The following is a 22,755-nucleotide window of genomic DNA, read 5'->3' as shown; positions in this document are numbered from 1 at the left end:
CAGCCTGACTACTAGAATTTTTTCCTGGACAATCAAACAGCAGGATGCATTAACAGCAGGCTTGATCTTGAATGCATTTTCTTAGAGGTAAGTCCCCATCTATCTCCAAAAAGGTAAATGGCATAGCTATCCCTCATACGTAATCAGACAGAAAATAAGAAAGTCACCTTGCCTTTGCATATATTATATACTCATCACTGTAGCCTTAAGTATTATTTTTCCAGACTTCCCCTAAGCTGTTGCTCCTTCCCTGTAACAGCCAAATCAATTGACCATATTGTACTGGTTTGCTTCAGTGTGTTTGTTTACTAGTTGAAGCCTGCATTAGGACAGGATTATTTCATGGTGCTCAGTTCCCTGGCCCTCCTCCAGCTTTCTCCTCTCTCAATCTCTCACTGTGTAAAATAACAATCTTCCTCTACTTCTGGAAGCTTGAGTATCCTGAGATTTATCTGACTATCACTTAATTCTCTGTTCTTGTGAGATTCTCTGCCTTCATTCTTTTGACTCTATGGTCTGAACTTAGGTAAGAGCCCATCAGAAATAACCCTGCCAAATTAATCTTTATCCCTTTTGCCTTCCAGTTATAGCTTTGGCCAGTGCTCTTCCCTTTTGTTGTCCTGTTATTGTATTGCAAATGAAGTATGTGCAGCTATTTGAGCAAGTACAAAAATATAATATGAACATGTCCTTATCTAAAATGTCACTTTTTCAGTATTCCTTTTGGGTTGTTCATTGTTAACCAAACTTCCATTGTCATAAAAATTACAATAATAAACTACCCTGAGTCTTGTAATTTCACACACAGCTTCTACGTTCTCTAAGCCACGAAAATCCCCATGGTTCCTAATTAAAATATTCAAAAGGGAAAGTCAAGTAATTTCCACAAGGCATATTAGTTCCTTCACTTATGTTTCCAGGGTTAAAAAAGAAATCCTTTGCCAACAACAACAACAAAAAAAAAAAGAGAGAGAGAGAAGTTTTTGAGTGTATAGTACAGAGGCTTCAAAGAGCATTCCACAGTGTGTTATTTTCTTTCCAGAAAATTCTAACACTATATAATTACTTTTGTACGGAAAATGAATAATTTAATCCCCTAATGCTAAAAACAGCTAGACAGAAACCATCCAAATCAGATAGGCCTTTCCTGAAACCAAATGAAATCTCAAACGAGAAAATATCTGTGTGAGAACAGCCCATGGAACAAAGCTCTTGAATTATTATTCAATAGAGAGGAAGCATGGTAGGGGAGAAAGTTACATGAAAAATAGTGTTTTCTTGTCTTTGTTCTGTAATTTTTGTGAGTCCCATGCTTCGCAGAAACTGTAATGTTGATTGTACCCCAAAATGTCACAGAAAAATACCAATCAGAAATGCATCTAGGAGCTTCCAAAGCTTCTGACAAAAATAATGGTAAAAACATCAATTAAGCTCCATCTACTGCGACAGAAATGCATTGATTAAAAAAAAAAAAAGCGGAGACCCACCTGCATAGAAACTGAACCGCAGCTACAACTCCAATTCAGAGAAAAATGAGCTGCACTTCAGTCGCTGGTAGAACTAATCCCAGCAAATATAGCTAGTGGGTTTGTGTATTTGGGGAGGGTGACTTCGAACAGAGTACACCTCTTCGGCCTCCCACCAAAACTGGTCCAGAAACGTGAAAGCATCCACGCCGCATGACCTCGCTTAGCTGGAAGAAAGCCGGGACCGAACAGAATAGACTCCTGAGGCTCCGAGGTGGCCGCGACGTGCTGTGGGGACGGACGGCCCTGTCGCCTCCCCCTCTCAGACCACCCCCCTACGCCCCCAGTCTGTTACACGGGTCTCTGGCTCCAAGCTCTGGGGCTCAGAGACCAGAGTAGGTCCTTTTCTCTGTCCAGGGTGAAGAACCTCCTAAAGACGCTGTAACCGGAGTAACTCCCGCGCTGGCAGCGTCTCAATAGCCCGGAGTGAACGAGCTGACCCCGCCAGCGCCGGGACCCACGTCTGGGTCAGCCGCCCCTGCCAGTCTCACCCGCAAGTCACCCCAGCCTATGTCTCCAGCGCCCCGCACGCAGCCTGGCACTCAGTAGGGGCTTTCAGGGCATACAGCCCCTAAGGCTGACTTTCCGTTAAGTGAACAGCCATGTTAGCTTTCTCCGAGCGTAAATCCACAAGGGTGAGCCGGCCGACGGCGGTCAGGAGCGCTCACCAGGTCCCCTTCGTGCCTCGCCCCAAGACTACGACTGTTTCCAAACTCCTGGGCGCACCCAACGGGGCCCCTTGCTCTCCCACGGTTCAGCACCGAGGACAGCGGACGTACTTTTTGCTCCCAGGGTCCCCGCCGCCAGTAAGGCGGCGTTGACAGCTCCCGCAGGGCTGCAGGTGTCCGGACAGCACGCCGCCCGCCCGCCCGCCCGCCAGTCCGCAGCCCAGCGGCACTGCTGCGCGCCCACCTCCCTTCCCCGCCTCGCACAGGGCAGCCCCGCGGCGTCTTACTTTTCTGGCTGGAGTAACCTGGGTAATAGCCATAGTAGCCGGTGATCCGCAGGATCCGGTCCTCGATAGTGGCCACCCCGTTGGGGGCCGCCTTGACATCCATAGAGAGCGCGGGGCGGCGGCCCCGGGGGCGGCTGGGCGGAGAGCGCAGCGCCGGGCCTGGGAGCTGGTGCAGGTGCCGCCGCCGCTGGTGCTGATGTTGCAGCTCGTGCTCCCGCGCCGGGGCTCTGACTCCACCGCCCGGCGCAGCACTGGCTCCGCATCACAGCAGCAGCGGCGGCGGCGGCGGTGGCGGCGGCGACGGAGCGGCCCCCACTCGGGCCGGCCTCTCTGTCAGCCTGGCAGCTCTCCCGCCCGCCACCCGGAGCACTGCTGCCCGAATAGCGCCCCCTCACCTCCGACGCCCACCGTGGCCGGGGACGGGTGTGGGCGCCCCACCTGGTTGCCAGCTTTCATCATTAACCCTTGCGCGCTCCTTCCCGAAGAGTAGACCTCCCCAACCCCACCTGATGTAAGGGATGTTTGGTCTAGGGGCGCGGGAGGAGAAGAGACGGCCACTGTGGCCAGGGGCTCAGAGAGGGGTGGTGGGGTGGGAGAAACCCAAGAGGGACTCATAGCTGTTAATGGGAGGAATTAACACTGTCTCTCGGGGAGAAGACACTTCTGGGGCGCCCCAGGACTCGGTCCACGCTTGGCGTCTACACTACCTCTGGTCTGCTGATCTGCAAGCATTCCCGGGCGTTAGTCAGTTCTTGCAACTTGTCTAGAAGATTGGGAATCTTTTTTTATGAAATGGCAAGAAAATTAGCTCCTAGCCGGTGGTATATGGAGTGATTATCCAGGTTTTGCAGATGCAAAGACTAAGTGTTCAAGCCCTCAAGTCTGACGGTCCATGGGGACCCTCCATCCTACCACTGAAAAATGTCAAAGGCTTAGAAGTCTCAGCTGCACTCAGCACGTTTATTTTTCCAATTCCAAAAGCTCTAAGGAGAAATGATTTTCTCCTTTATTGCCAAAACTATCAGGAGGGAAGTCCATCAAACTGTAAATATCTGGACGACTGAAAGTCTTAGCTACAGTCTAGAGCCTTTCCATTTGAGCAGAACGTCCTTGAAGCTGTGTATTCAGAGCAAGCACCCTCCCCTCAGGTGTGTGGCTCTCCTGCTTTAGCCAGAGACCCAATGGGTTAGGGTCAGTGAACAGTGGAGACGATTTCTCTGTTCATAGTCTGCAAACACAGCTTCCTGCAAAAAATAATTTTCAAAGTTTCATCTCAAAAATGAAAGGGTGGACGTGGAGGGTTAGTGGAGAGGGAGGGTCAGCTCATCAGCTTAGAAGTCATTAGATCCACCTTCCATGCAGAGCTGATTTAAGACATCCCTGCCAGGTTTCATTTTACTAAAGCGTAGGGAAAAGAAAAAAAGAAAAAAAAAGAAACGTAAGTTGTCTTCAGTACCCCTCTCAGAAACCTCCAAAGAACCTATCACACCATTCTGCTTCTAAGCATTTTCCACATTGTGTGTGAGGCCTTAAGAAGGAAGAAATAGGGCCGGGCACGGTGGCTCACGCCTGTAATCCCAGCACTTTGGGAGGCCGAGGCGGGTGGATCACGAAGTCAAGAGATCGAGACCATCCTGGTCAACATGGTGAAACTCCATCTCTACTAAAAATACAAAAAATTAGCTGGGCATGGTGGCGCGTGCCTGTAATCCCAGCTACTCAGGAGGCTGAGGCAGGAGAATTGCCTGAACCCAGGAGTCGGAGATTGTGGTGAGCTGGGATTGCGCCATTGCACTCCAGCCTGGGTAACAAGAGGGAAATTCCGTCTCAAAAAAAAAAAAAGAAGGAAGAAATATGCAAATTTTTTTCTAAAAGGTAAATTAGGTTTAAGCATATGAAAATGCAACGTTAAATTTTACAATATGTTTTGGGTTTTCATCCAGCGGGAAGCTTAGCATGGGATCTTGAATCTGAGATTATTGTGGCTGGAAGGAGAGTTCATAAAGAAACCAATTTCCTCCTACACCTGTTTTCAGGCTAGGAAAGATGGAAATGGGGTAAGAGCTAAAAGGTCAAAAGGAACAAAAGAAAAAAGAACACTAGTGCAATGATGGGGAGCTAGCCATTGAAAGCAAAAACGAAAGCATTATGCCTTTACACCCCCCTCACCTGAAATAATATTCAGCATACTTTTGTTAGTTTTATTATTTCTGTGGTGAAAATTTTATCAAATGCATGTATTGCACATAGTAAAATGTGTTCATCACATTAATTTTAAATGTCCCTTTTGTTTAAGACTTCTATAAAAGATAAATTTTCCCATATTACATATATTATGTATTTTGATAATAGCCCTCATAATCCATAGCACATTAATATACATATTCAGTAAAATAGAAATAAGGAAACAATTCAAAAACCTTCTAATGCAACAGGAATACACACACACACACACACACACACACACACACACACACACACATTTATATATGCATAGACCTTGAAAATAAGTGGGTTTGTCCGATTGTTTATAACTTATCTTGCCATAATTAATGTATTTACATTCTAAATAACAATTACTGTGTAAGTCATTGCCTTCTTCCTATTTCTGCTTTATTTTCAGAAATCTCCATAGAAGTAGATGAAAATGTATTTAACTGGATCTGATCATTACATAAACAGTAAATTCAGCATAAATTTAAATACTGCTATGTAAACATACCCACAAGAGTCTATGTTTTCTTTCAAAAAAAAGTAAGAATTCTCAGACTGACCTGGAAATAAATTTTAAAATAGCAAAGCACTTACAAATCTCTCTATAATCATCTGTAATAGGGTGACAAAAATAGTAAATGCCAGCAAGTGCTATAATCTAGGACACACTATTTTTTTTAATGGAGGGAATGGAAATCCTACAATTATAAATTGATAAACAGTCAAAGGTAAATATTTCTGCTAGTCATCAACACTCTTTGGGGTATGTGATAAAAGATGTTTTAATCTTTCCGTAGTCATTTTAGGCATTATTAACAATTTACAGAAATTATTTTAAAGGAAGGAAAATTTTTAAAGCATTTTTATTTTGCATGTTTAGTCTACCAGTTTTCACAAACCCAAATATTCAAATTTACTAAAAATATGGGTTGTAATGTATGCCTCTAATCTATTCTAAAAGAATAAAGAGGCCAGATGCAGTGGCTCACACCTGTAATCCCAGCACTTTGGGAGGCCGAGGTGGGTGGATCACGAGGTCAAGAGTTCAAGACCAGCCTGGCCAAGATGGTGAATACTAAAAATACAAAAATGCCTGTCTCTACTAAAAATGCAAAAAATTGGCCAGGCACGATGGCATATTCCTGTAATCCTAGCTACTCAGGAGGCTGAGGCAGAAGAATCCCTTGAACCAGGGAGGCGAAGGTTGCAGTGATCTGAGATTGTGCCACTGCATTCCAGCCTGGGCAACTGAGCGAGACTCCATCTCAAAAAGAAAAAAAAAAAAGAATAAAGAAAAGATATACTTAATAAATGAAGATTGAAAGTGGAAAGTGGTTATTTGATTCATAGAATGATTATGATAGTCCTTCACATAGCCAGTTTCCCTAGTAGTTATAAATTATAATTATAATTCAATTTGTTATAAAACAAAATTTGTGTGCAACTTTTCAGGAATTTTTTTTAATGCATCAGGCACAGGATATCTATCTGTGATTCCAGATGAGTTTTGATATAAGAGCTATATTTATTTTGATCATCTGATCAAACCAGATTAGATATTCACACTAATTGAGTATACAATTAGTTATTCATATTGTTGTTTTTTTAAAAAAGCCAAATCATTTGTAGTTTATGGGATGATCACTTACAGTCCTTGTGTCTGATGCTAGAATAGCTATACCAAGAAATAACATTAAAACTAAATATGATCACTGGGTATAATTGTATTCAAAGATAAGCAGTCTGTCATAAAATCATTTAAAAATACCACATCAGTCTTCACACTTTGGAAGGGTTAGTAAAACAAAATCCATGGAATCTAGTCTTCTGTACTCTAATTAGCAGATAGGGATCAGAAAATCTGGGCTTTAGTCCTCTTTTTATGGCAGGAACAAGTCACTTAATCTTTCTATTCACCTATTTAAAGTTAAGACTGAAAGATACTGAAAGAAGGGGAAATGATCTTTTTTCCCCTCTGGGAAATTAATATAGTGTACCTATCTCCTTGGGCTAAGAGTAACTTGGCTGCTTGGAGAGCCAAGGATATTTAAGCTTTTATAGTCAAGGGCCAATGCTAACCTTGTACAAACACCAGCACTGTTTACAAAGAGTTGGCCCCAAGAAATTTACACAGTATTAGTGTTTAAAAACACCTGGCTTCTAGCCAACCAGGTGATAAGAAATGGCACCTGAGAAGAAAAGCATGTTCTTAATATTCCATTTTCAGGGAAGCTGTTTTGAGTATTTAACTGCCAAGTCATCAGTCACCCCATTTGGAATGCTGACCACAGCCTTTCTCTTTCAGTCGTAGGCAGTGGCAGACATTGCTAATTTACCTTTCAGCTCAAAGGGGCTGGGACCCAGTACCCTGGGTGTCTGTCTGAGAAGTCAGGGCAGAGTCCACTCTTCATTGATCTCATGTGCCAGCCTGCATCCCGGGACTAATCTTGAGGCTCAACTCTTTGGAAAGGCATTGAACCTCTTTGAAGAAAGTCTTAAGTAATTTCAACAAATATATTCAAATTTTAGAATCTGTCTATGATCTCTCTGTGTGTGTCTCTCTGTCTCTGTCTCTCCTTATGTCTCTATTCCTCTCTCTCTGTTTGTCTATTTTTCTGTCTTTGTCTCTCTCTGACAATGTGTGTGTCTGTTTGTCTATCTCTCTGTATGTTTCTCTCTGTCTCTGTCTTTCTATTTCTCCATCTCCCTACGGCACTGTATTGTACTCGGCAATACAGTATAGTGGTTTAAAGCATGGACTTTGGAGCCAGACTGCCAGAAGTCATTTCTGACCTCATGATTTTCTAGCTGTGTGACCTCGAGTAAATCTTCTGATATCTCTATGACTCAATTTTCTCATCTCTAAAATAGAAATATTACACTTCTTGTACCTGTATCATGGAACCATCATGAGAATTAAATGAGTTTATATTCATAAAGATCTTATAACTGTGACCGGCATATAGTAAGCATCATAAATATCAGCTGTCAGTACTATCTTTTATGTATACATAGAACCCCTTGAGCTTCAGTTTCCTCCACTGTAAAATGGGCTCCTACTCTCTACTTCACAGTATTGCTGTGATGGTTAAGTGAGATCACATATTAAAATATCTTATGAAGGCCTGGCACATCATGGGTACGCAATAAATATTCATTTTCTTCTCCCAACCCCACTCCTGCTCTCGCCACTGTTTATTACTGAAGTTGATTCACACTTTCATTCTTCATTCACACTCTCTGGAACTTCACTGTGGCTATTGCTTTTACAGGTCTCAACCACAGCAATGATCATGTGAGGCAGGCCTTGTGTGCCAATGGAATAGGTGGCTTCAGAAGTTCAGTGCTTTGCAGAAAGAGAAGCTGCTGAAGATCAGCAATTCTTGTCCTTTAAGGAGGCATGAGTGCAGGAAAAGTTTGCTTCAGACTGGGAAAGGGACAAAGGCTGTTAGCCCCCAGATGTGGGAGGCACATAGATGCTGCTTGGTGAAGTGGAGCGACCTCAGAGGGATCATAGTGTGATGCCCCATGGGAGGCAGGGCCATTAGCCACTGGGCTTCCCAGCCTCAGCAAATACTCTGGTGCCTCCAGCTTGTCCAGAAGCAGCAGAGTCCCCAGCCCCAGAGGGATCACATGTGGACTTGAGTAGCACATTTCAGCAGTGCCCAGTGGACTGAAGATCAGAGCACCTCCCTTATGCTGAACTTAGCCAAAGATCTCCCCTGACTGCATAACCCTGCAGCTGGGGAACCCCAACAAGACTGAGATTTCATTTCCCACATTTTTATGAGGAATGGGGACACAGAGTAAGATTTACAGTAATTTAAAGCAAATAAAGATTTTTTTAAACCCTTTTGAACAGCTGTGTTGGTGGTTATACATTCAAACCTGCTACATATTCATTTTACAAATAAGCCTTTCTGTAATTTAAACGTCTAAAAATGCCTTGCACACCGCAGCCTCAAACCTGCTGCATATTATTTGTCACTCGGGCTTTCTGTAACATTAACTGCTAAAAATGCCAATCCTGCTGCGGTAGTCATTGTCACTGCTTGCCAGATATTCATGGTTCTCCCCCATTTTAGGTATACCACAGGACTGCATTTCCTGCCCCCTTGTGGTTATAGGGGAGCTATGTGACTAATTCTGGTTGTGAAGAAAAAAACAATTATCATCTCAGTCAGAGCTAATACTAGACACTCAAGGGTTTTCTCTTTTTTCCTCTGGCCTCATGATCATCAGCATTCAAGATGACTGTGATACATAAAAAGTAAAGTTACATAAAAAGTAAACTGATACATAAAAAGTAAACTGTAATAGAAGAGTTTTAATTCCTTCCATAGACACTACATTTAATTTTCAAAATTTATTCTTTGTTCTTGTTTTCCAAAGACATACTATGGATGTCTAAGATCATTAGTTCTTGAAGTAACTCATTAGTAAATCATACAGAAGACAAAACAAATTGTTGGAAAGAAACATTATGAGTGGCACAGAAAATCAGAGAACAGAAAATTTAAAACTCCTTAGAATGCATCCATAAAACAGAAGACTCCAGAATATATGTTCAATACACCCACATCTTGAATGACAACTATTGCCAAAAGCAATTTCAGAAATGACTTTGTCTTTAATTTCGATAACTATTAATCTACAGGAAAGATATTCATAAGGTTTTATTTCATCATTATTTTCAGTATCTGTGATTCCCATCAATAGAATGCCTTGAAATAATACAGAAGTACCAAAGTGGACATCTGTCCTTTTTTTTTTTTTTCTTTTTTACTACCCAGCTGATGCTAGAGGAGGCTTCTAACTTAACAGAAAGAGCATACCTTTCAAGAGAGAAGCTAAAAAGTTTCCACCAAATAATTGTTATGCTCCAATTCATTTTCTTTTGTTTCACCTTTGCAGTGACCAGCCTGTGTGGATTGCCATTGATTCACACAGGCACAGACTGACAGCACCTCACCTCATGCCAAAGCTGGGCGCCTCTAACCTCCTGCGCCAGCGTTTCCTTGTTGGTGCTGAGACATGAAAGTGTATCTGCTTGGCTCCAGCATGTACAACATGAAATTGCAGGGTACAATTTCATGGGCAAACCTGTGGCCATGGGAAACAGGAGCTAGGGTACAAATTCTCCATTCCATTCTAAATGGACTTCCCTGAGAAGCTGTCACTTACGTAGTCACTTGCCCACAAGATTGTGCAATTAGTCAGATGGCTCAGTCTTAATGCTAAACTATGGTCAGCTCAGTCACATGCCCTCATATATATATACAGTAGTAAATAAACCCCCTGCCTCTGCCTCAGGCTCTCTTTTCCAAAGATCTCAGGTTAAGGTGCTAATTCTCCCAGTCTCCCCACTTGGTCACTGGCACATATCCCAGATCCACCAATCACAGAACCCATTCCAGATTTTGAATGGGAAGCTAAGTGGAGAAATCCTGGGCCATGTTTGCATTAGGTATCATCAGCTGAAATAGTAGCTGCAGCCACGGTTTCCAAAGTCAATGTCAGTGATATGGACTGTAGAAACATCAAATTATATATTTCCATTGTGGAAATTATGAGTTTGATTCTCCCCAGTTTTCCATAAATCTATAACAGTACTTGGTATGTCCCCAGGGCTACCCCATAGCATTATCTCAGGAAGGGTCAATTGCATTATAGTCTATCTTGCTGATATATCTCCAGTTGTGCTGTTAAAAAAAAAAAAAGTCCTCTCCTGAATACCAAGGGTAAAAGGAGCCTCAAGTAACATTTCAAGTCTCCACGAGTTCTATATTCCTATGACCACCCAGGTATTCATCATAGCATCATTGGTAATAATAATGTAATCAACTCAAATGTCCCCAAAGTAGAAAAATGGTTTAATAAATCATAACATAACCATTGGATAGAATATTCTTTAGATACTAAAATTATGGCTATTGCTATGAAGACTATGGAGTGATGAGGAAAATCCTATGTTCCAATATAAAGTGGTGAAAAAATTAGAATTCTAGATTGTATACAGACATCTACAACTACATATTTTTTAATTCAGGGGGAAAATAGATTGTTAAGATATTCAAAATTCAAAAAATGATGGTAAGAGGAGTGAGATTTTGAGTAGTCTTCCATTTTCCAAGTATTCTGAAATATAATTTACTAATATTAAAATGCATACACACACGCACGCATGACAAACCCTGAAACCCTTTCCCAGCTCCTTATTCTCCAGCATGGCTTGTTTTATCTGCAACGTGCTGGAGTGTGCCGCCTGCCTGCACATTCATCTTTTCAGTAATTGCAATTATCTCCTTTCCACGGAATGTGATGAAGTCTGACTAAAGGTCTCTAATTCTTCTGTCTTTCCATGTTCTCATAAATAATAAAACAGGCCTCCATGACAACGAGTACATAAAAAGTTGTGTAAAATCTCAAAGTAGTCCTAAAATTTTTACATTCTTAACCTAATAAAGAGCTCTAAGTACACAGTTACTTGGACATAAGTATTACTTGCTTCTAGGCAGTAGAACCAAGCGATAGGAACATCCATGCTTGGATAGTCCCTACAAATGCATCCTCATCTGACTAGTACTATTCCTCCTCAGCTATTTCAAAAGGATTTTCTCCTCTGGGAATCCTTCTCTGATAACCCCATCCTCCTCCCTGGAGGAGCCAGGCATTTGCTCTGAAATAGCTCTTTCCCTCCTGTGTGATCTTCTCGACACTGCATACTTAAGTTCCTCAAAGGCAATGACTGCATTTTGTTCATCATGGTATGACCACCGCTTCTCAGAGTACCTGTCACATACTAGGCAATCAAAACACATTAAAGATTGAAGAAATCATTGTAACAAACAAAAGCTTTCATCAGAACCCTGGATCACTTTCTCAAAGTAGGAGCAAGGCACAAGCACTCAAGGTAGGCTGACTTGTCGCAGGACCTGAAATGTGATAACTTGCCCAGTGCAAAGTTTACAAAGGAGGAAACTGAGGCTAGAGGGCTAAACAGATGATTCAGAGGCCCTTTGATGAGTCTCTGGCAGCCCTTCTCACTCTCAGTGGATCATCTTTTCCCTGACCCTGTGCAACGCGACCTTCTGCTCTGTGGCTTTCTGACTGCTCCTTATGTGCAATCAGATCAAATCAACTCATATTCCCATCCCTCCCCACCACCCTTCCAAATCAGACCATGTGCTTCTCTTCTTCTCTTTCTTTCTATCTTTCTCTGGCTGAGCCCTGGGCTTGGAAGATAGAAGGAATGCCCATCAAGGGTTCTGTTTAATTGAAATCGAAGACGATGTCTATTTTCCAAAGTCTGTGTGAGTTTTATCTCTGGTGTAATCAGTAACTGATTATTTACCCAATCTGTCAACTGTTACTCCTCATCTTTTGAAAGAGGCAGTGGAATAAGGAAATAAATGATTTCATGGTGTCTTTAGATAAGAGTAAATGGATGGAATTATATATCTTCTTATTATGGAGTTGACGTCAACATTTTAACATGGGCTCAATTTGACAAATCTTTTGCAAATTATAATTAATTCAGAGATTGGAATCTCCTCTTTATATGTAATCTCCTACTGAAATATTTAGGAGACTTGTTTACTTGTTTCAACACTGATTCAGGTAAAGAAATCATGAGCTGGGCATGCAAAGGTGATGTGCACGTGTTGCTCTTCTTTCTTTTTCTCCAATTTCCTTCCTTCCTTCATCCTACTCTGCTCTGAAGTCCACTAGGACTTCCTCACCATGGCAGTAATGTCAGAATAGTAGTGTTACTGTCTAGCTTTTACTGCATACCAAACAACTCCAAACCTTAGTGGCTTAAAAGAACAACCACTTTCTACTTCTCATGAACTATTAGTCACCTGCATGGTTCTACTAATCTGGGCAGTCTTGGTTGATCCTGGCTGTGCTTGCCTAAGCATTTGTGGTCAGCAGGTAGATCAGCTGGGGACTGAATAGTCTAGGATGGGCTCTTTAACATGTCCAGTGGATGGGAAACCACATATCTCATGATCCAGCAGTGTAGTCCAGGCTTGTTCATGACAGCAGCAAAATTCCAAGAGTGAGAGTCAAGTATGCAAAGCCTCTTAAGGCCTAGGCTCAGAACTTACTTCTGTCATATTCTATTGGCCAAAGTAAGCTGCAGGCTAACTCAGATTGATTAGGTGGAGAAATAGATTCTGCCTCATGATGAGATTGCTGCAAACAACTGTGAACATCCTTGGCTTCTACTACATCCAACTAATGTAAATCAATGCCAATGTTGTTAAGCAGATTGATTAGAGACTAGATGAGAATATCCTTTCTGAAGAGTGTGCCATTTAATAGAATTCCTTGATTCTAGATCAGCAAAGCAATCTTCCAACCATGGGTTAACAGAAGCAATGTGGAAGTACTTCATTAAGCAAAATCTGGCATTAAAACTTTACCTGCAATGATGAGATTTGGTCTGAATAGAAACTGCAGCCTTTTGCATGACATGTAATTCCAAACCTTTTGACTTCAAAATGGGGAGGAAGGATTCAGACACCCACACATGCTGGGTCTGCATAATGTTGGTACAGTCAGACATAGAACAAAGCAATGCAGTAAGTTTCACACAGCAGGGCTCTTCCCACAACCAAGATGAAAAGGAAACCTGTAAACTTACGGCATTCTAACTTACCCTTTGTGCTTACCCTTTGTGGGGGCATTTATCAGTCAACAGAGAGAAGCTCTGATTGCCTTCCATCTCTGCTATATTTCTAGTTTCTCAGGGACATGAATAAATCTTTTAAATTCATATTTCTTGTATATGATACAAAACCTGACTGTCGAAAAAAAATGAGAGAGCGAGGGAGTTATTTCTGTGACTCAGAAAAAGACTAACCCAATATAACCACATTTATATTTTTAGAAGGTCTATTTGCAACCGAATACTCAAAGATTCTGCCATATAAAAATTACAGAATTACTAGGTGAAAATAAGTTACTTCTTATAAAAACAGAAACATTACTATTGAGCTTAAGATGGAAGAAGTTGGTGGTGTTCATGTTACAATCTTGAGAATGGATTGAGAAATGCATATTTTTGCTTAGTAAGTGAAGAAAAATTTTTTAATTTTCATAAACTTTCATCTAAAATTTCAATTTACAATTAAATACAGCAGCAACATTGGATATACACAAAGTATATGCACTTCAGATCAGGGCCCCCCGATTCTTAACTAATCTGAAACCCAGGTTTAGAGACTAGTGGGCTACCTATTCTTCAGGGAAATCTCTGTAAACATTGATTCTCCCAGGTGAAGAACTGGTAAGTAGTAGCGAATCCTGTAGACAGTTTCCGATAGGTCTTATTCTCTCCTTTTTCAGCTCCGTTACCAAAGGTCAAGTGAGGTCATCTTTTTTTCTCTTCTTTCTAACTTGTATTTTTGGTTCACTAGGTACATATGCAGGTTGGTTATTTGGATAAACTGAGTGTCACATGAGTTTGAGGTACAGATAATTTTGTCACCCAAGTCATGAGCCCAGTACCTGATAGGTAGTTTTTCAATCCTCACCCTCCTCCTGGCCTCCACTTTCAAGTAGGCTCTAATGTCTATTGTTCTCTTCTTTGTGTCCATGTGTATTCAGTATTTAGCTCCCATTTGTAAGTAAGAACATGCAGTATTTGGATTTATGTACCTGTGTTAATTTGCTTAAGGTAATAGCTTCCATCCATGTTGCCACAAAAGACATCATCTTGTTCTTTTTGATGGCTCTGTGGTATTCCGTGGTACAGACGTAGCACATTTTTATTATCCACTCCACCAGTGATAGACATTTAGGTTTATTCCATGTCTGGTATTGTGAATATTGTTGCAATGAACATACACATGCATGTGTCTTTGTGATAGAACAATTTATGTTCCTTTGGGTATTTACCCAGTAATGGGATAGCTTGGCCAAATGGTAGTTCTATTTTAAGTTCTTTGACAAATTGCCAAATTGCTTTCAACAGTGGCTTAACTAATTTACATTCCAACCAGTTGTATATAAGTATTCCATTTTCCCTACAACCTTGCTGGCATCCATTATTTTTTAACCCTTTTTATTTTTATTTTTTTTAGTTGGAGTCCTACTCTGTCATCCAGGTTGGAGTGCAGTGGAACAAACTCAGCTGACTGCAACCTCTGCCTCCTGGGTTCAAGCGATTCTTCTGTCTCAGCCTTCTGAGTAGCTGGGATTACAGGTGTGTGTCACCATGCCCGGCTAATTTTTATATTTTTGGTAGAGCTGGGGTTTCACCATGTTGGCCAGGCTGGTCTCGAACTCCTGATCTCAGGTGATCCTCCCTCCTCGGCCATTCAAGGTGCTGGGATTACAGGCATGAGGCACTATGCCCAGCCATTTTTTGACTTTTTAATAATAACCACTCTGACTGGTGTGAGATAGTATCTCATTGTGGTTTTAGATTTGCATTTTTCTAATGATTGGTGATGTTGAACATTTTTTCATATACTTGTTGGCTGTGTGTACATCTTCTTTTGAGAAATGTCTGTTCATGTTCTTTGCCCATTTTTAATGGTGTTGTTTGCTTTTTGCTTATTGATTTGTTTAAGTTCCTCATAGAGTCTGGATATTAGATCTTTGTCAGATGCATAGTTTGCAAATATTTTCTCCCATTCTGTAGGCTGACATGACCCTTCTTTTAACCTGGATTAGCACACAGCTTTCTATGTGATCTTTTCCTATTTTTTTCTAATTTGTTTTTCTAACCATCACCAACCCACTTTCTCAGAAACCAATCTCTGCTTTAAACAACTGAATGGCTCAATAGGGCTCTTAGCATGAATCCCAGCCCTCTAGTCACTGACTACAGACTTTGGTCCCAGTCAACATCTCCAGCTTCAACTCTGTGACTACTCCCCTTATTCTAACATCTTCAATGAACTCCTTTGAGATCTCTGAAAAAGCTGTAAGCTTTCTCACTTCTGGATTTTTACACATGCTGCTCTGTTACTCTATCTGGAACACTCTCTCTCTCAACTCTTTGCCCCCTGCCTTGTCTAGGACTTTACTTTCACTTCTCAACCAAGAAGCTGCTTCATCAAGAAAGTCCTTATTTGTCTGTCTCCCTCTCTAGACAGAAAACACCACAAGGACAGTCCCATTGTTTTTCGTTGTTCACTATTGTATTCCCAATGTCTAGTATAATGCCAGGCACAGAGTAGGTACTTCATAGATATTTCCAAAATTAATTGATTAATTCATTAATACTGGTTATCAAAGACAAGTCACTGGAGTCAAATGTTCTACATCATTCCTTCATGGAAGATCTATGTACCTTATTTAAGAAATGACAAATATAAAGGTATTTTTTGATGTTGTCTTATGAATATTGACAAACCAGCACTTGGGCCCATGTTGAAGGACATACCATCTCTTCCATCTCCATCCAGGCAGGGCCAAGATTTTTCTAAGTGAACAAGTCATGATCCACTTCTAAACAAGAATGTACGGGCAGTTGAGGCCCCAACTTTTTATGCCCTTAGAACATGATCAGAATTTTAATGCAGGAAAACTCTAAAGTAGGAACTGCCAAGTATTACATTCCAAGGAGTTTTGCAAGGTACTTGGCATTGCATTTCCCAAAAAAGTATTTTGAATTTAAGGAACATATCCCATTACGCAACAGTAGGAAGTCAGAAAACCTAGATTCTATCCTGTCTTTGTCACTAAATACCCTGCTCTTGGGGGTCATGATAAGACCACTCATTCCTTTCCCTGGAGCTGAACAACTTAATCCTTCTGCCCTGGGTCTGGCTCTTCCCAGGGTCTAAACCATCAAGCCTAAGCCCTAGGAGTACCTCAATAACTGCCACAAAAGCAATAGGGTTCCCTGCTTTTACCTCCACCTCCATCTGAGGATGTCAACTTTCATCTGTCTAACCATATGCTTTAGCCAAGAGGACCAGCCTCTCCAGGTTGTTTCTCATCTCTAGACTTTGCTGCTCCTTTTGCCTGGAAGAGTCACATTACCCTGACCCCTTTCAACACCACCACAGTTCCCTGCCAGTATAATGTTTTTCAAGTCTCAGTTCAAGCACATCCTCCATTATAATTTTTAATGAGTCCCCTGCTGGCATGGGAATCGCCTTCCTTTGTGTCCTGTTGTGTCTGGTACCTATTTCTCTCAGAGTACCTGTGGTGCTCTGTTGCAAGGATTATTCACAGGTCTGTCTTCCTACTGGACAGTAAGCTTTATAAAGCCAGGATTAAGTCTGTATTTTGCTTTATATTCCCATTATAAAATTCTATATTTAGCACAGAGTAAGCGGAAAAGTAAGGGAGGAAAGGAGGGAGGGAGAGAAGGAGGGAGGGATGAAAGAAGGAAGCAATAAGGGAAGAATGGAAGGAAAGGAGGAAGAAATGAAAGAAGGAAGGAAGGAGGGAGGAAAAGAGAGAAGGAGGGAAGGAGGGAAGAAGGGAGGAAGGAAAGGAGGGAGGGAGGAAGGAAGGAAGCAAGGAAGGAAGGAAGAAGGAAGGAAGGAAGGACAATAGGTCTTTTGAAATATTTTCAGAGCTTCACAGTTTCTAGTTTCCTCATTTGGAAAATGAAAATAAAAACACAACTTACTTCTTAGAATTATCATGAAGATAAAATGATATTGTGCACTTAAAGCAATTTGCATTCCTTTGCATGTAGTAAGAACTCAATACATGTAAAATACTACTATACTATTTATACTCAATAAATGTAAAATAGTCCTATTTTACATTTATTGAGTTCTCACTACCTGCAAAGGAATGCAAATTGCTTTAAGGGGCATTTTATAATTGCTTTAAGGGGCATTTTTTCTTCATGATAATTCTAGGAAGTAAGTTATATTTTTATTCCCATTTTACAAATGAGGAAACTAGAAACTGTGAAGCCCTGAAAATATTTCAAAAGACCTACTGTCCTTCCTTCCTTCCTTCCTTCCTTCCTTCCTTCCTTCCCTCCCTCCCTCCCTCCCTTCCTCCCATGAAAACTGATTATGATATATGGGTAGAATAAGGACTGAGGACTTCTCCTAAACTTAAGGGGCATGTTCCAGTGGTCCCCTGGCTGTGTAAAGGAAGAATGTGCTACCACAAGAAGGCGTAAAATCCCTATTACAGGAGAATTCCCAGTCTCATCTGGAGAGTTACCTGGCAGTGCTTTTACCAGGAATTCTGGAGGTACATTGATGACAAAGTACACCATTATATTTTAAATCTAGACCTTGATGTCCAGCACTTTTAAAACAATGTTGCTCTAAAGATACAACATTTAGACAATGACACTAGTTTTTCTATACTAAATAAAACAATAAAACATCATTTAAAGTGTCAAAGTTTGTAGCTGTGCTCAGAATATATCCAGAGGACACTGGGCAGATTGTCTCGAGATCACACTGAGTACTATTACCCTGGTGCTTCTTTGTGCTTCAGATTTTAATTCTCAACTTTGCAGGTCTAGAAACTTGAATTTTTTGGTACACCAAGAGCAGAGCAGACTCCTTGAAGAAGAACTCACATTAAACGAATTAGCAGTACACCGATGAATAAGTTGGATTGCTAAAGGATTCATTCATAATGGGAGACAGTTGACACGAAATGCACGAATTGGCACAAATTTACATAGCAAGTAAACATATAATCAAAGATTTGTTTGTTTGCTGAAACTAGATCCAAAGCAAAGGAAATTGAATGCTACAAAATCAAATGGATTTATTCTCATGACATCCCTGAAACTGTGAACAAACACCCTTTACTCTGATCTGTGTAGAGCCCATGCTGACTGCCTCCACATCAAACTCACACATTTTTTCCCTTAAACATACTGTCATTGATTAGCTTTATGGTCAGATTATTACACGTTCAGATTCTGACCCTAGAAACAATTTGTACTAAAGGTGCCTTTTGTACACATCTGAACATGTCTACTATGAGTTGATTTTCCCTTGAACTTTCAGATCATGAAGGTGCGTCCTACCCCTTCTATGGATGCCTCCTTCCAGTACTTCCCTCTACCAGGATTTTGTTGTGAAACAAAAGTTGGAAGCAACATACATATTTTAAATAAATGAAGTATTCCATATATGTATATAGTAAGGGGCATGGTGTCAATATAGTTGAAATATCTGTTTTCCTCTTATATGTAAATGATTAAGATAATTAGTTTCTCTAAAATTTGGGCTCCATTTTTTAAAATGGGCATAATAACATTTATCAGAAAGGGTTTTTATAAGGATTAAATAAAGAAAACAAGCCCAATGGAGTGTTAAATAAATATTATTTCCCCTCCCCTTAATAAAATTATGATGTTTATTGCAGTAACAGGGTTGCAAATTTCACTTACACTGCAACTCAGACATGCAAAGGAACGTACATGTTCGTTCCTTATTTTGTCTGTAACTAATCTGATCTCCTTCTTGAGCCCCTACTATGTATATTTAGGGGCTTTTTAAAGTCTGTTTAATCCAATCTCTTTTAAAGCTTAATCAAATATATAATTTAAATAGTCCCTATAGGTCCTGTTCAATATTTAGAAGTAATTGCTCATCTTCCTTATTTCCACACCTTTAAGACAGCATCTGGGCATATGTAAGAATTTTAGCTTGCATAACTTGAGAGAGCAGAGATGCAGACTTCTCTTGGCTCTTGCTGGGTCTCCACGTGACCACTGCCTCCCATATGCCTTCATCCAGACCTGGGCTAAGTAGTCCTTCTGTAGCACTTGCTGACAAGATGAGAGTGGCACTACCCCTCCCTTCCCACTGATGGCTCTGTAAAGGACATGCTAGCTCTGATCTCAGCTTCCTCCTGGATCCATCCTCCTGCCCCGTGGAGGGACTACTGGAACTCCTGAGTCCCTTTCACGCCTAATTACACTGTGCCCCCGCTTTGGTGTATTTGCACCTGAGATTGGGGCAGGGCAGCCACTCCAAGATCATTTTCAGATTCCAGATGAAAATCAGGGAGAAGTCTCTCTGCCCCACCCACCTCCCACCACCTACCTGATACCTCTCCAGAGAGAAGAATCAACACACCTGTCCTAGCTTTGCACTCGTACTTCTGTCTGTCCCTCATCTTCACTATGCCTCAGGGTGGAAAAAAGTGAGCTTTTCTTTCACTTCACTGACATTGTAACTAGTTTTTACAAAACGCAGGTTTCGTAGCCAAGCTACTATAGGCAGAGAGGCCATCTTCCCTGCACTCTGGGAAAACACTGCAATCTAGCATTATCAGGCCTAGGCTTTGTTTTTCAAAGAGAAATCAATGGAATGAAACAAATTATCTTTCTCCACAAATCATAGTTTTCCAGCCCATTTTCTTGCTAATGTAATGAAATTTTTACCCTCTCCTGCCCTTGGGTGGTAAGCCTCATAGGTTTGAATCAGAGGTGAAATGTTGTAATAAAACATGATATAAAGAATGCGATAAATTATTGGCCCAAATTCTTCACCTCTCCCTGTATCCATGCCCTTTCTCATGTAATACTGCAGCTCAACCCATGAAAGGCTGGGTGTTCATCCCCATCTCTTGACTTTGGGCTTGGCCCTGTGATTGATTTTGCCAATGGCATGATAAAAGCAGGAACTTGTGCAATTAGATATATCTTCTTGCACCTCTGTCCTTGAAAGAATAAGGAGTAGGAAGAGGAGGAAAAGGAGGGGAAGGGAGGAGGAGGAAGAGAGGGTAGGAGGGGGAGAAGGGGGAGGAGGAGAAGGAAGAGGAGGAGAAATAGCAGGAGTGAGCCCACTTATTAAAAAAAAATGAGATGTGGAACAGACCCAGGCCAAAGCTTGAAGCAAAGTCTGGCATAGATGAGGCCAACCCCCCATGTGACTACAGATGTGTGAGAAATAAATTTTTATAGCTGCATGCCTGTGAGATTTGTTTATTACAGAATTTGTTGTGGCAAGAGCCAATAGATTCAAGATGGAAGCTGGACAACATCAGCTTACTATTTGCAAAACATTCCTGTCACATGACTGCAGTCTTCAGGCGATGAAGACTCCCTGGAGGACTCACTCTGCAATAGGCTTCTCACTTAAAAGTTACACCACACAAATGAAGTTAACTTAGAGCACCACTGTCACCTTAGCATTTACCCTCTACAAATGAAGTGCTATCATCATTTTAAGATTTTTAATCTCCGGAATTGGGAAGAACTTAATTTAGTAAGGATGGACTGGAGTTTGGAAATGAGAAAGAGAAAGAAGCAAATCTTTATATAATCAAATGTATAAAGACAATTACTAATTTAGATATAAGTTTTAATAGGCTCTCTCTATATTGACTGAATTCCCACCCTATGGAATTTTGGTTTAATTGTCCTTGGGTGGGACATTAAACCTTTTCTGATAATTCTACAGTGAGGGTTGAGATGGCAGAGATGACAATCAGATTTTTATTAACTTGTCCTTTTTTTCTTAGATCCTATTAAAGTACTAATATAGTTTCACTTCAGCTATTTACCTTCTAGTCTTTCTAGGTCCATCTATTGTCTAACAAATATTCCTTTCTAAGGTTTTGTACAGTATTTGGTTGTCCGTGCTATTTACAAACCCCAATTAATTTTAAACTTTAAAATGATAAATGCAAAGAGAAAAGAAACCTCCAGTGAACAGGTCAGGTGATGGAGATAATAATAGCCATGGATAAAAATAGCTTCCAAATTATAGCCCCAGGTTTTCTTGTTATCTAAGCCATATTGTACTACATTTTCTAAATTTAGCAACCACTATCGCATTCCCCAGGCCTTTTGATACAATTGACAGATTCTGAATAGTTTTGTATCAAAGCAGTAACTATAACTCTTCTAGACACTTATTTTGAGAAATCCAGTTAGACAAAGTTGAAGGTGATTGGAGCATCTGTTGTTCCTCAACAGACTTTGGCTTTCGTCATGTAAGAAATCACCTTTAATTCAACACAAAATCAACCAGCAGAGTACGTTTAGTTATACAATAAAAAATAAATAAATAAATGTAATCCCACTCCCTCTGGTGGTGTAACCTACAAATATCTACTGAGGGTGTAATTTGGTTAAAATATTCAAAACGGATTAGGGGACTTTTCCATATTTAGTTTCTTTTTCATTCAGGAAACACTGATACTACTCCACCTCTCCAAAGGGAATAGTTTATGAGTTTTGTAGAAACACATAACAAAAGAAGCATCCACCTTTTTCATTAGTTTCTAATGTCTCACATACCTCATGCCAATGTGTACAGAGAGAAACTCTCTGAAACAGGTCTAAGTATCCATTATTTACCTTTGCAAATCAGAAGGTAAGTTCTTAAAGTTTCAAGATTTTATACCGATAGTATTATAAATATATTATGTTATTGTTACAGATGCTATTATGGATGTTATGATTATATTATTATGATGCTATTATGGCTAGTATAAAACAAAAAATAACTGTGCCCTATGCCATTGACCCCCCAGGTTCATGGAAGTAATTATGAAATGATTGATCAAGTTCATACCTTCTGTGTTGGAGAGCTCTATGCTGTGGTAAGGATATCATAAACAGTAGGCATATCAAATATTTTTCTAAAAATACAATCACACTTAAAAACATGTATTCCCAAAATGATCTGATTAGATGTGCAAATTGCTTTTCATTACTTTGCAACATTTTTTTTTCCATTAGAAGATATTTTACTTCTACACTATACATAGGTTTGGTGGCCTAGAGAGAGACTCAAAGAGGCTCCTGCCCCCAACACACCTTACAATCCCATTCTCTTTGTATGAAAGTCCATATTGTATGAAAAAGTGCGTACTCTGGACCTACCTGGTCTGCCCAGTTCATCTAATCACTAGCTGTGTCTCCATGGGCAAGTTCAATTCACCCCATTGTGCCTTTGCAATACAGGTAGTACGTTAGAAGAATGCAGGTAATTAAAGGTCATACTCATGGAGCTGTTGTAAGGTATAAAACTTAGAACAGTGTCTGGCACAGAATTAGTACTGGGCAAGTGTTCAATGTTATTGTTGATGTTTGACTGAATAACAGAACTATAATTTATGCAGTTTCAGTTTCAGTCATACTGAGCT

At 40.6% G+C, this 22,755-nt stretch overlaps 1 protein-coding gene across 4 annotated transcripts in view; it reads right to left on the bottom strand.

Moving 5' to 3' along the window:
* Positions 1-22,755, bottom strand: part of SLC35F4 (solute carrier family 35 member F4) — a 437,612-nt gene that overhangs the window by 308,322 nt on the left and 106,535 nt on the right. For 2 of the 4 annotated variants that reach the window (XM_017531056.2, XM_017531057.2), the window contains exon 1: positions 2,482-2,863. The exons of the other annotated variants lie outside the window; for them this stretch is intronic. In XM_017531056.2, coding sequence (XP_017386545.1) covers positions 2,482-2,584 — 103 coding nt within the window. In that variant the 5' untranslated portion in view covers positions 2,585-2,863. Of the gene's footprint in view, positions 1-2,481; positions 2,864-22,755 lie in introns of those variants that run through there. 4 annotated transcript variants of the gene reach the window in all.

Source organism: Cebus imitator, unplaced genomic scaffold (assembly GCF_001604975.1).
Source record: "Cebus imitator isolate Cc_AM_T3 unplaced genomic scaffold, Cebus_imitator-1.0 Scaffold70, whole genome shotgun sequence".
In the NCBI taxonomy this organism is placed as follows: Eukaryota; Metazoa; Chordata; class Mammalia; order Primates; family Cebidae; genus Cebus; species Cebus imitator.
The sequence above is the reverse complement of the archived record's forward strand: the minus strand, read 5'-3'. Positions and strand labels throughout refer to the sequence as shown.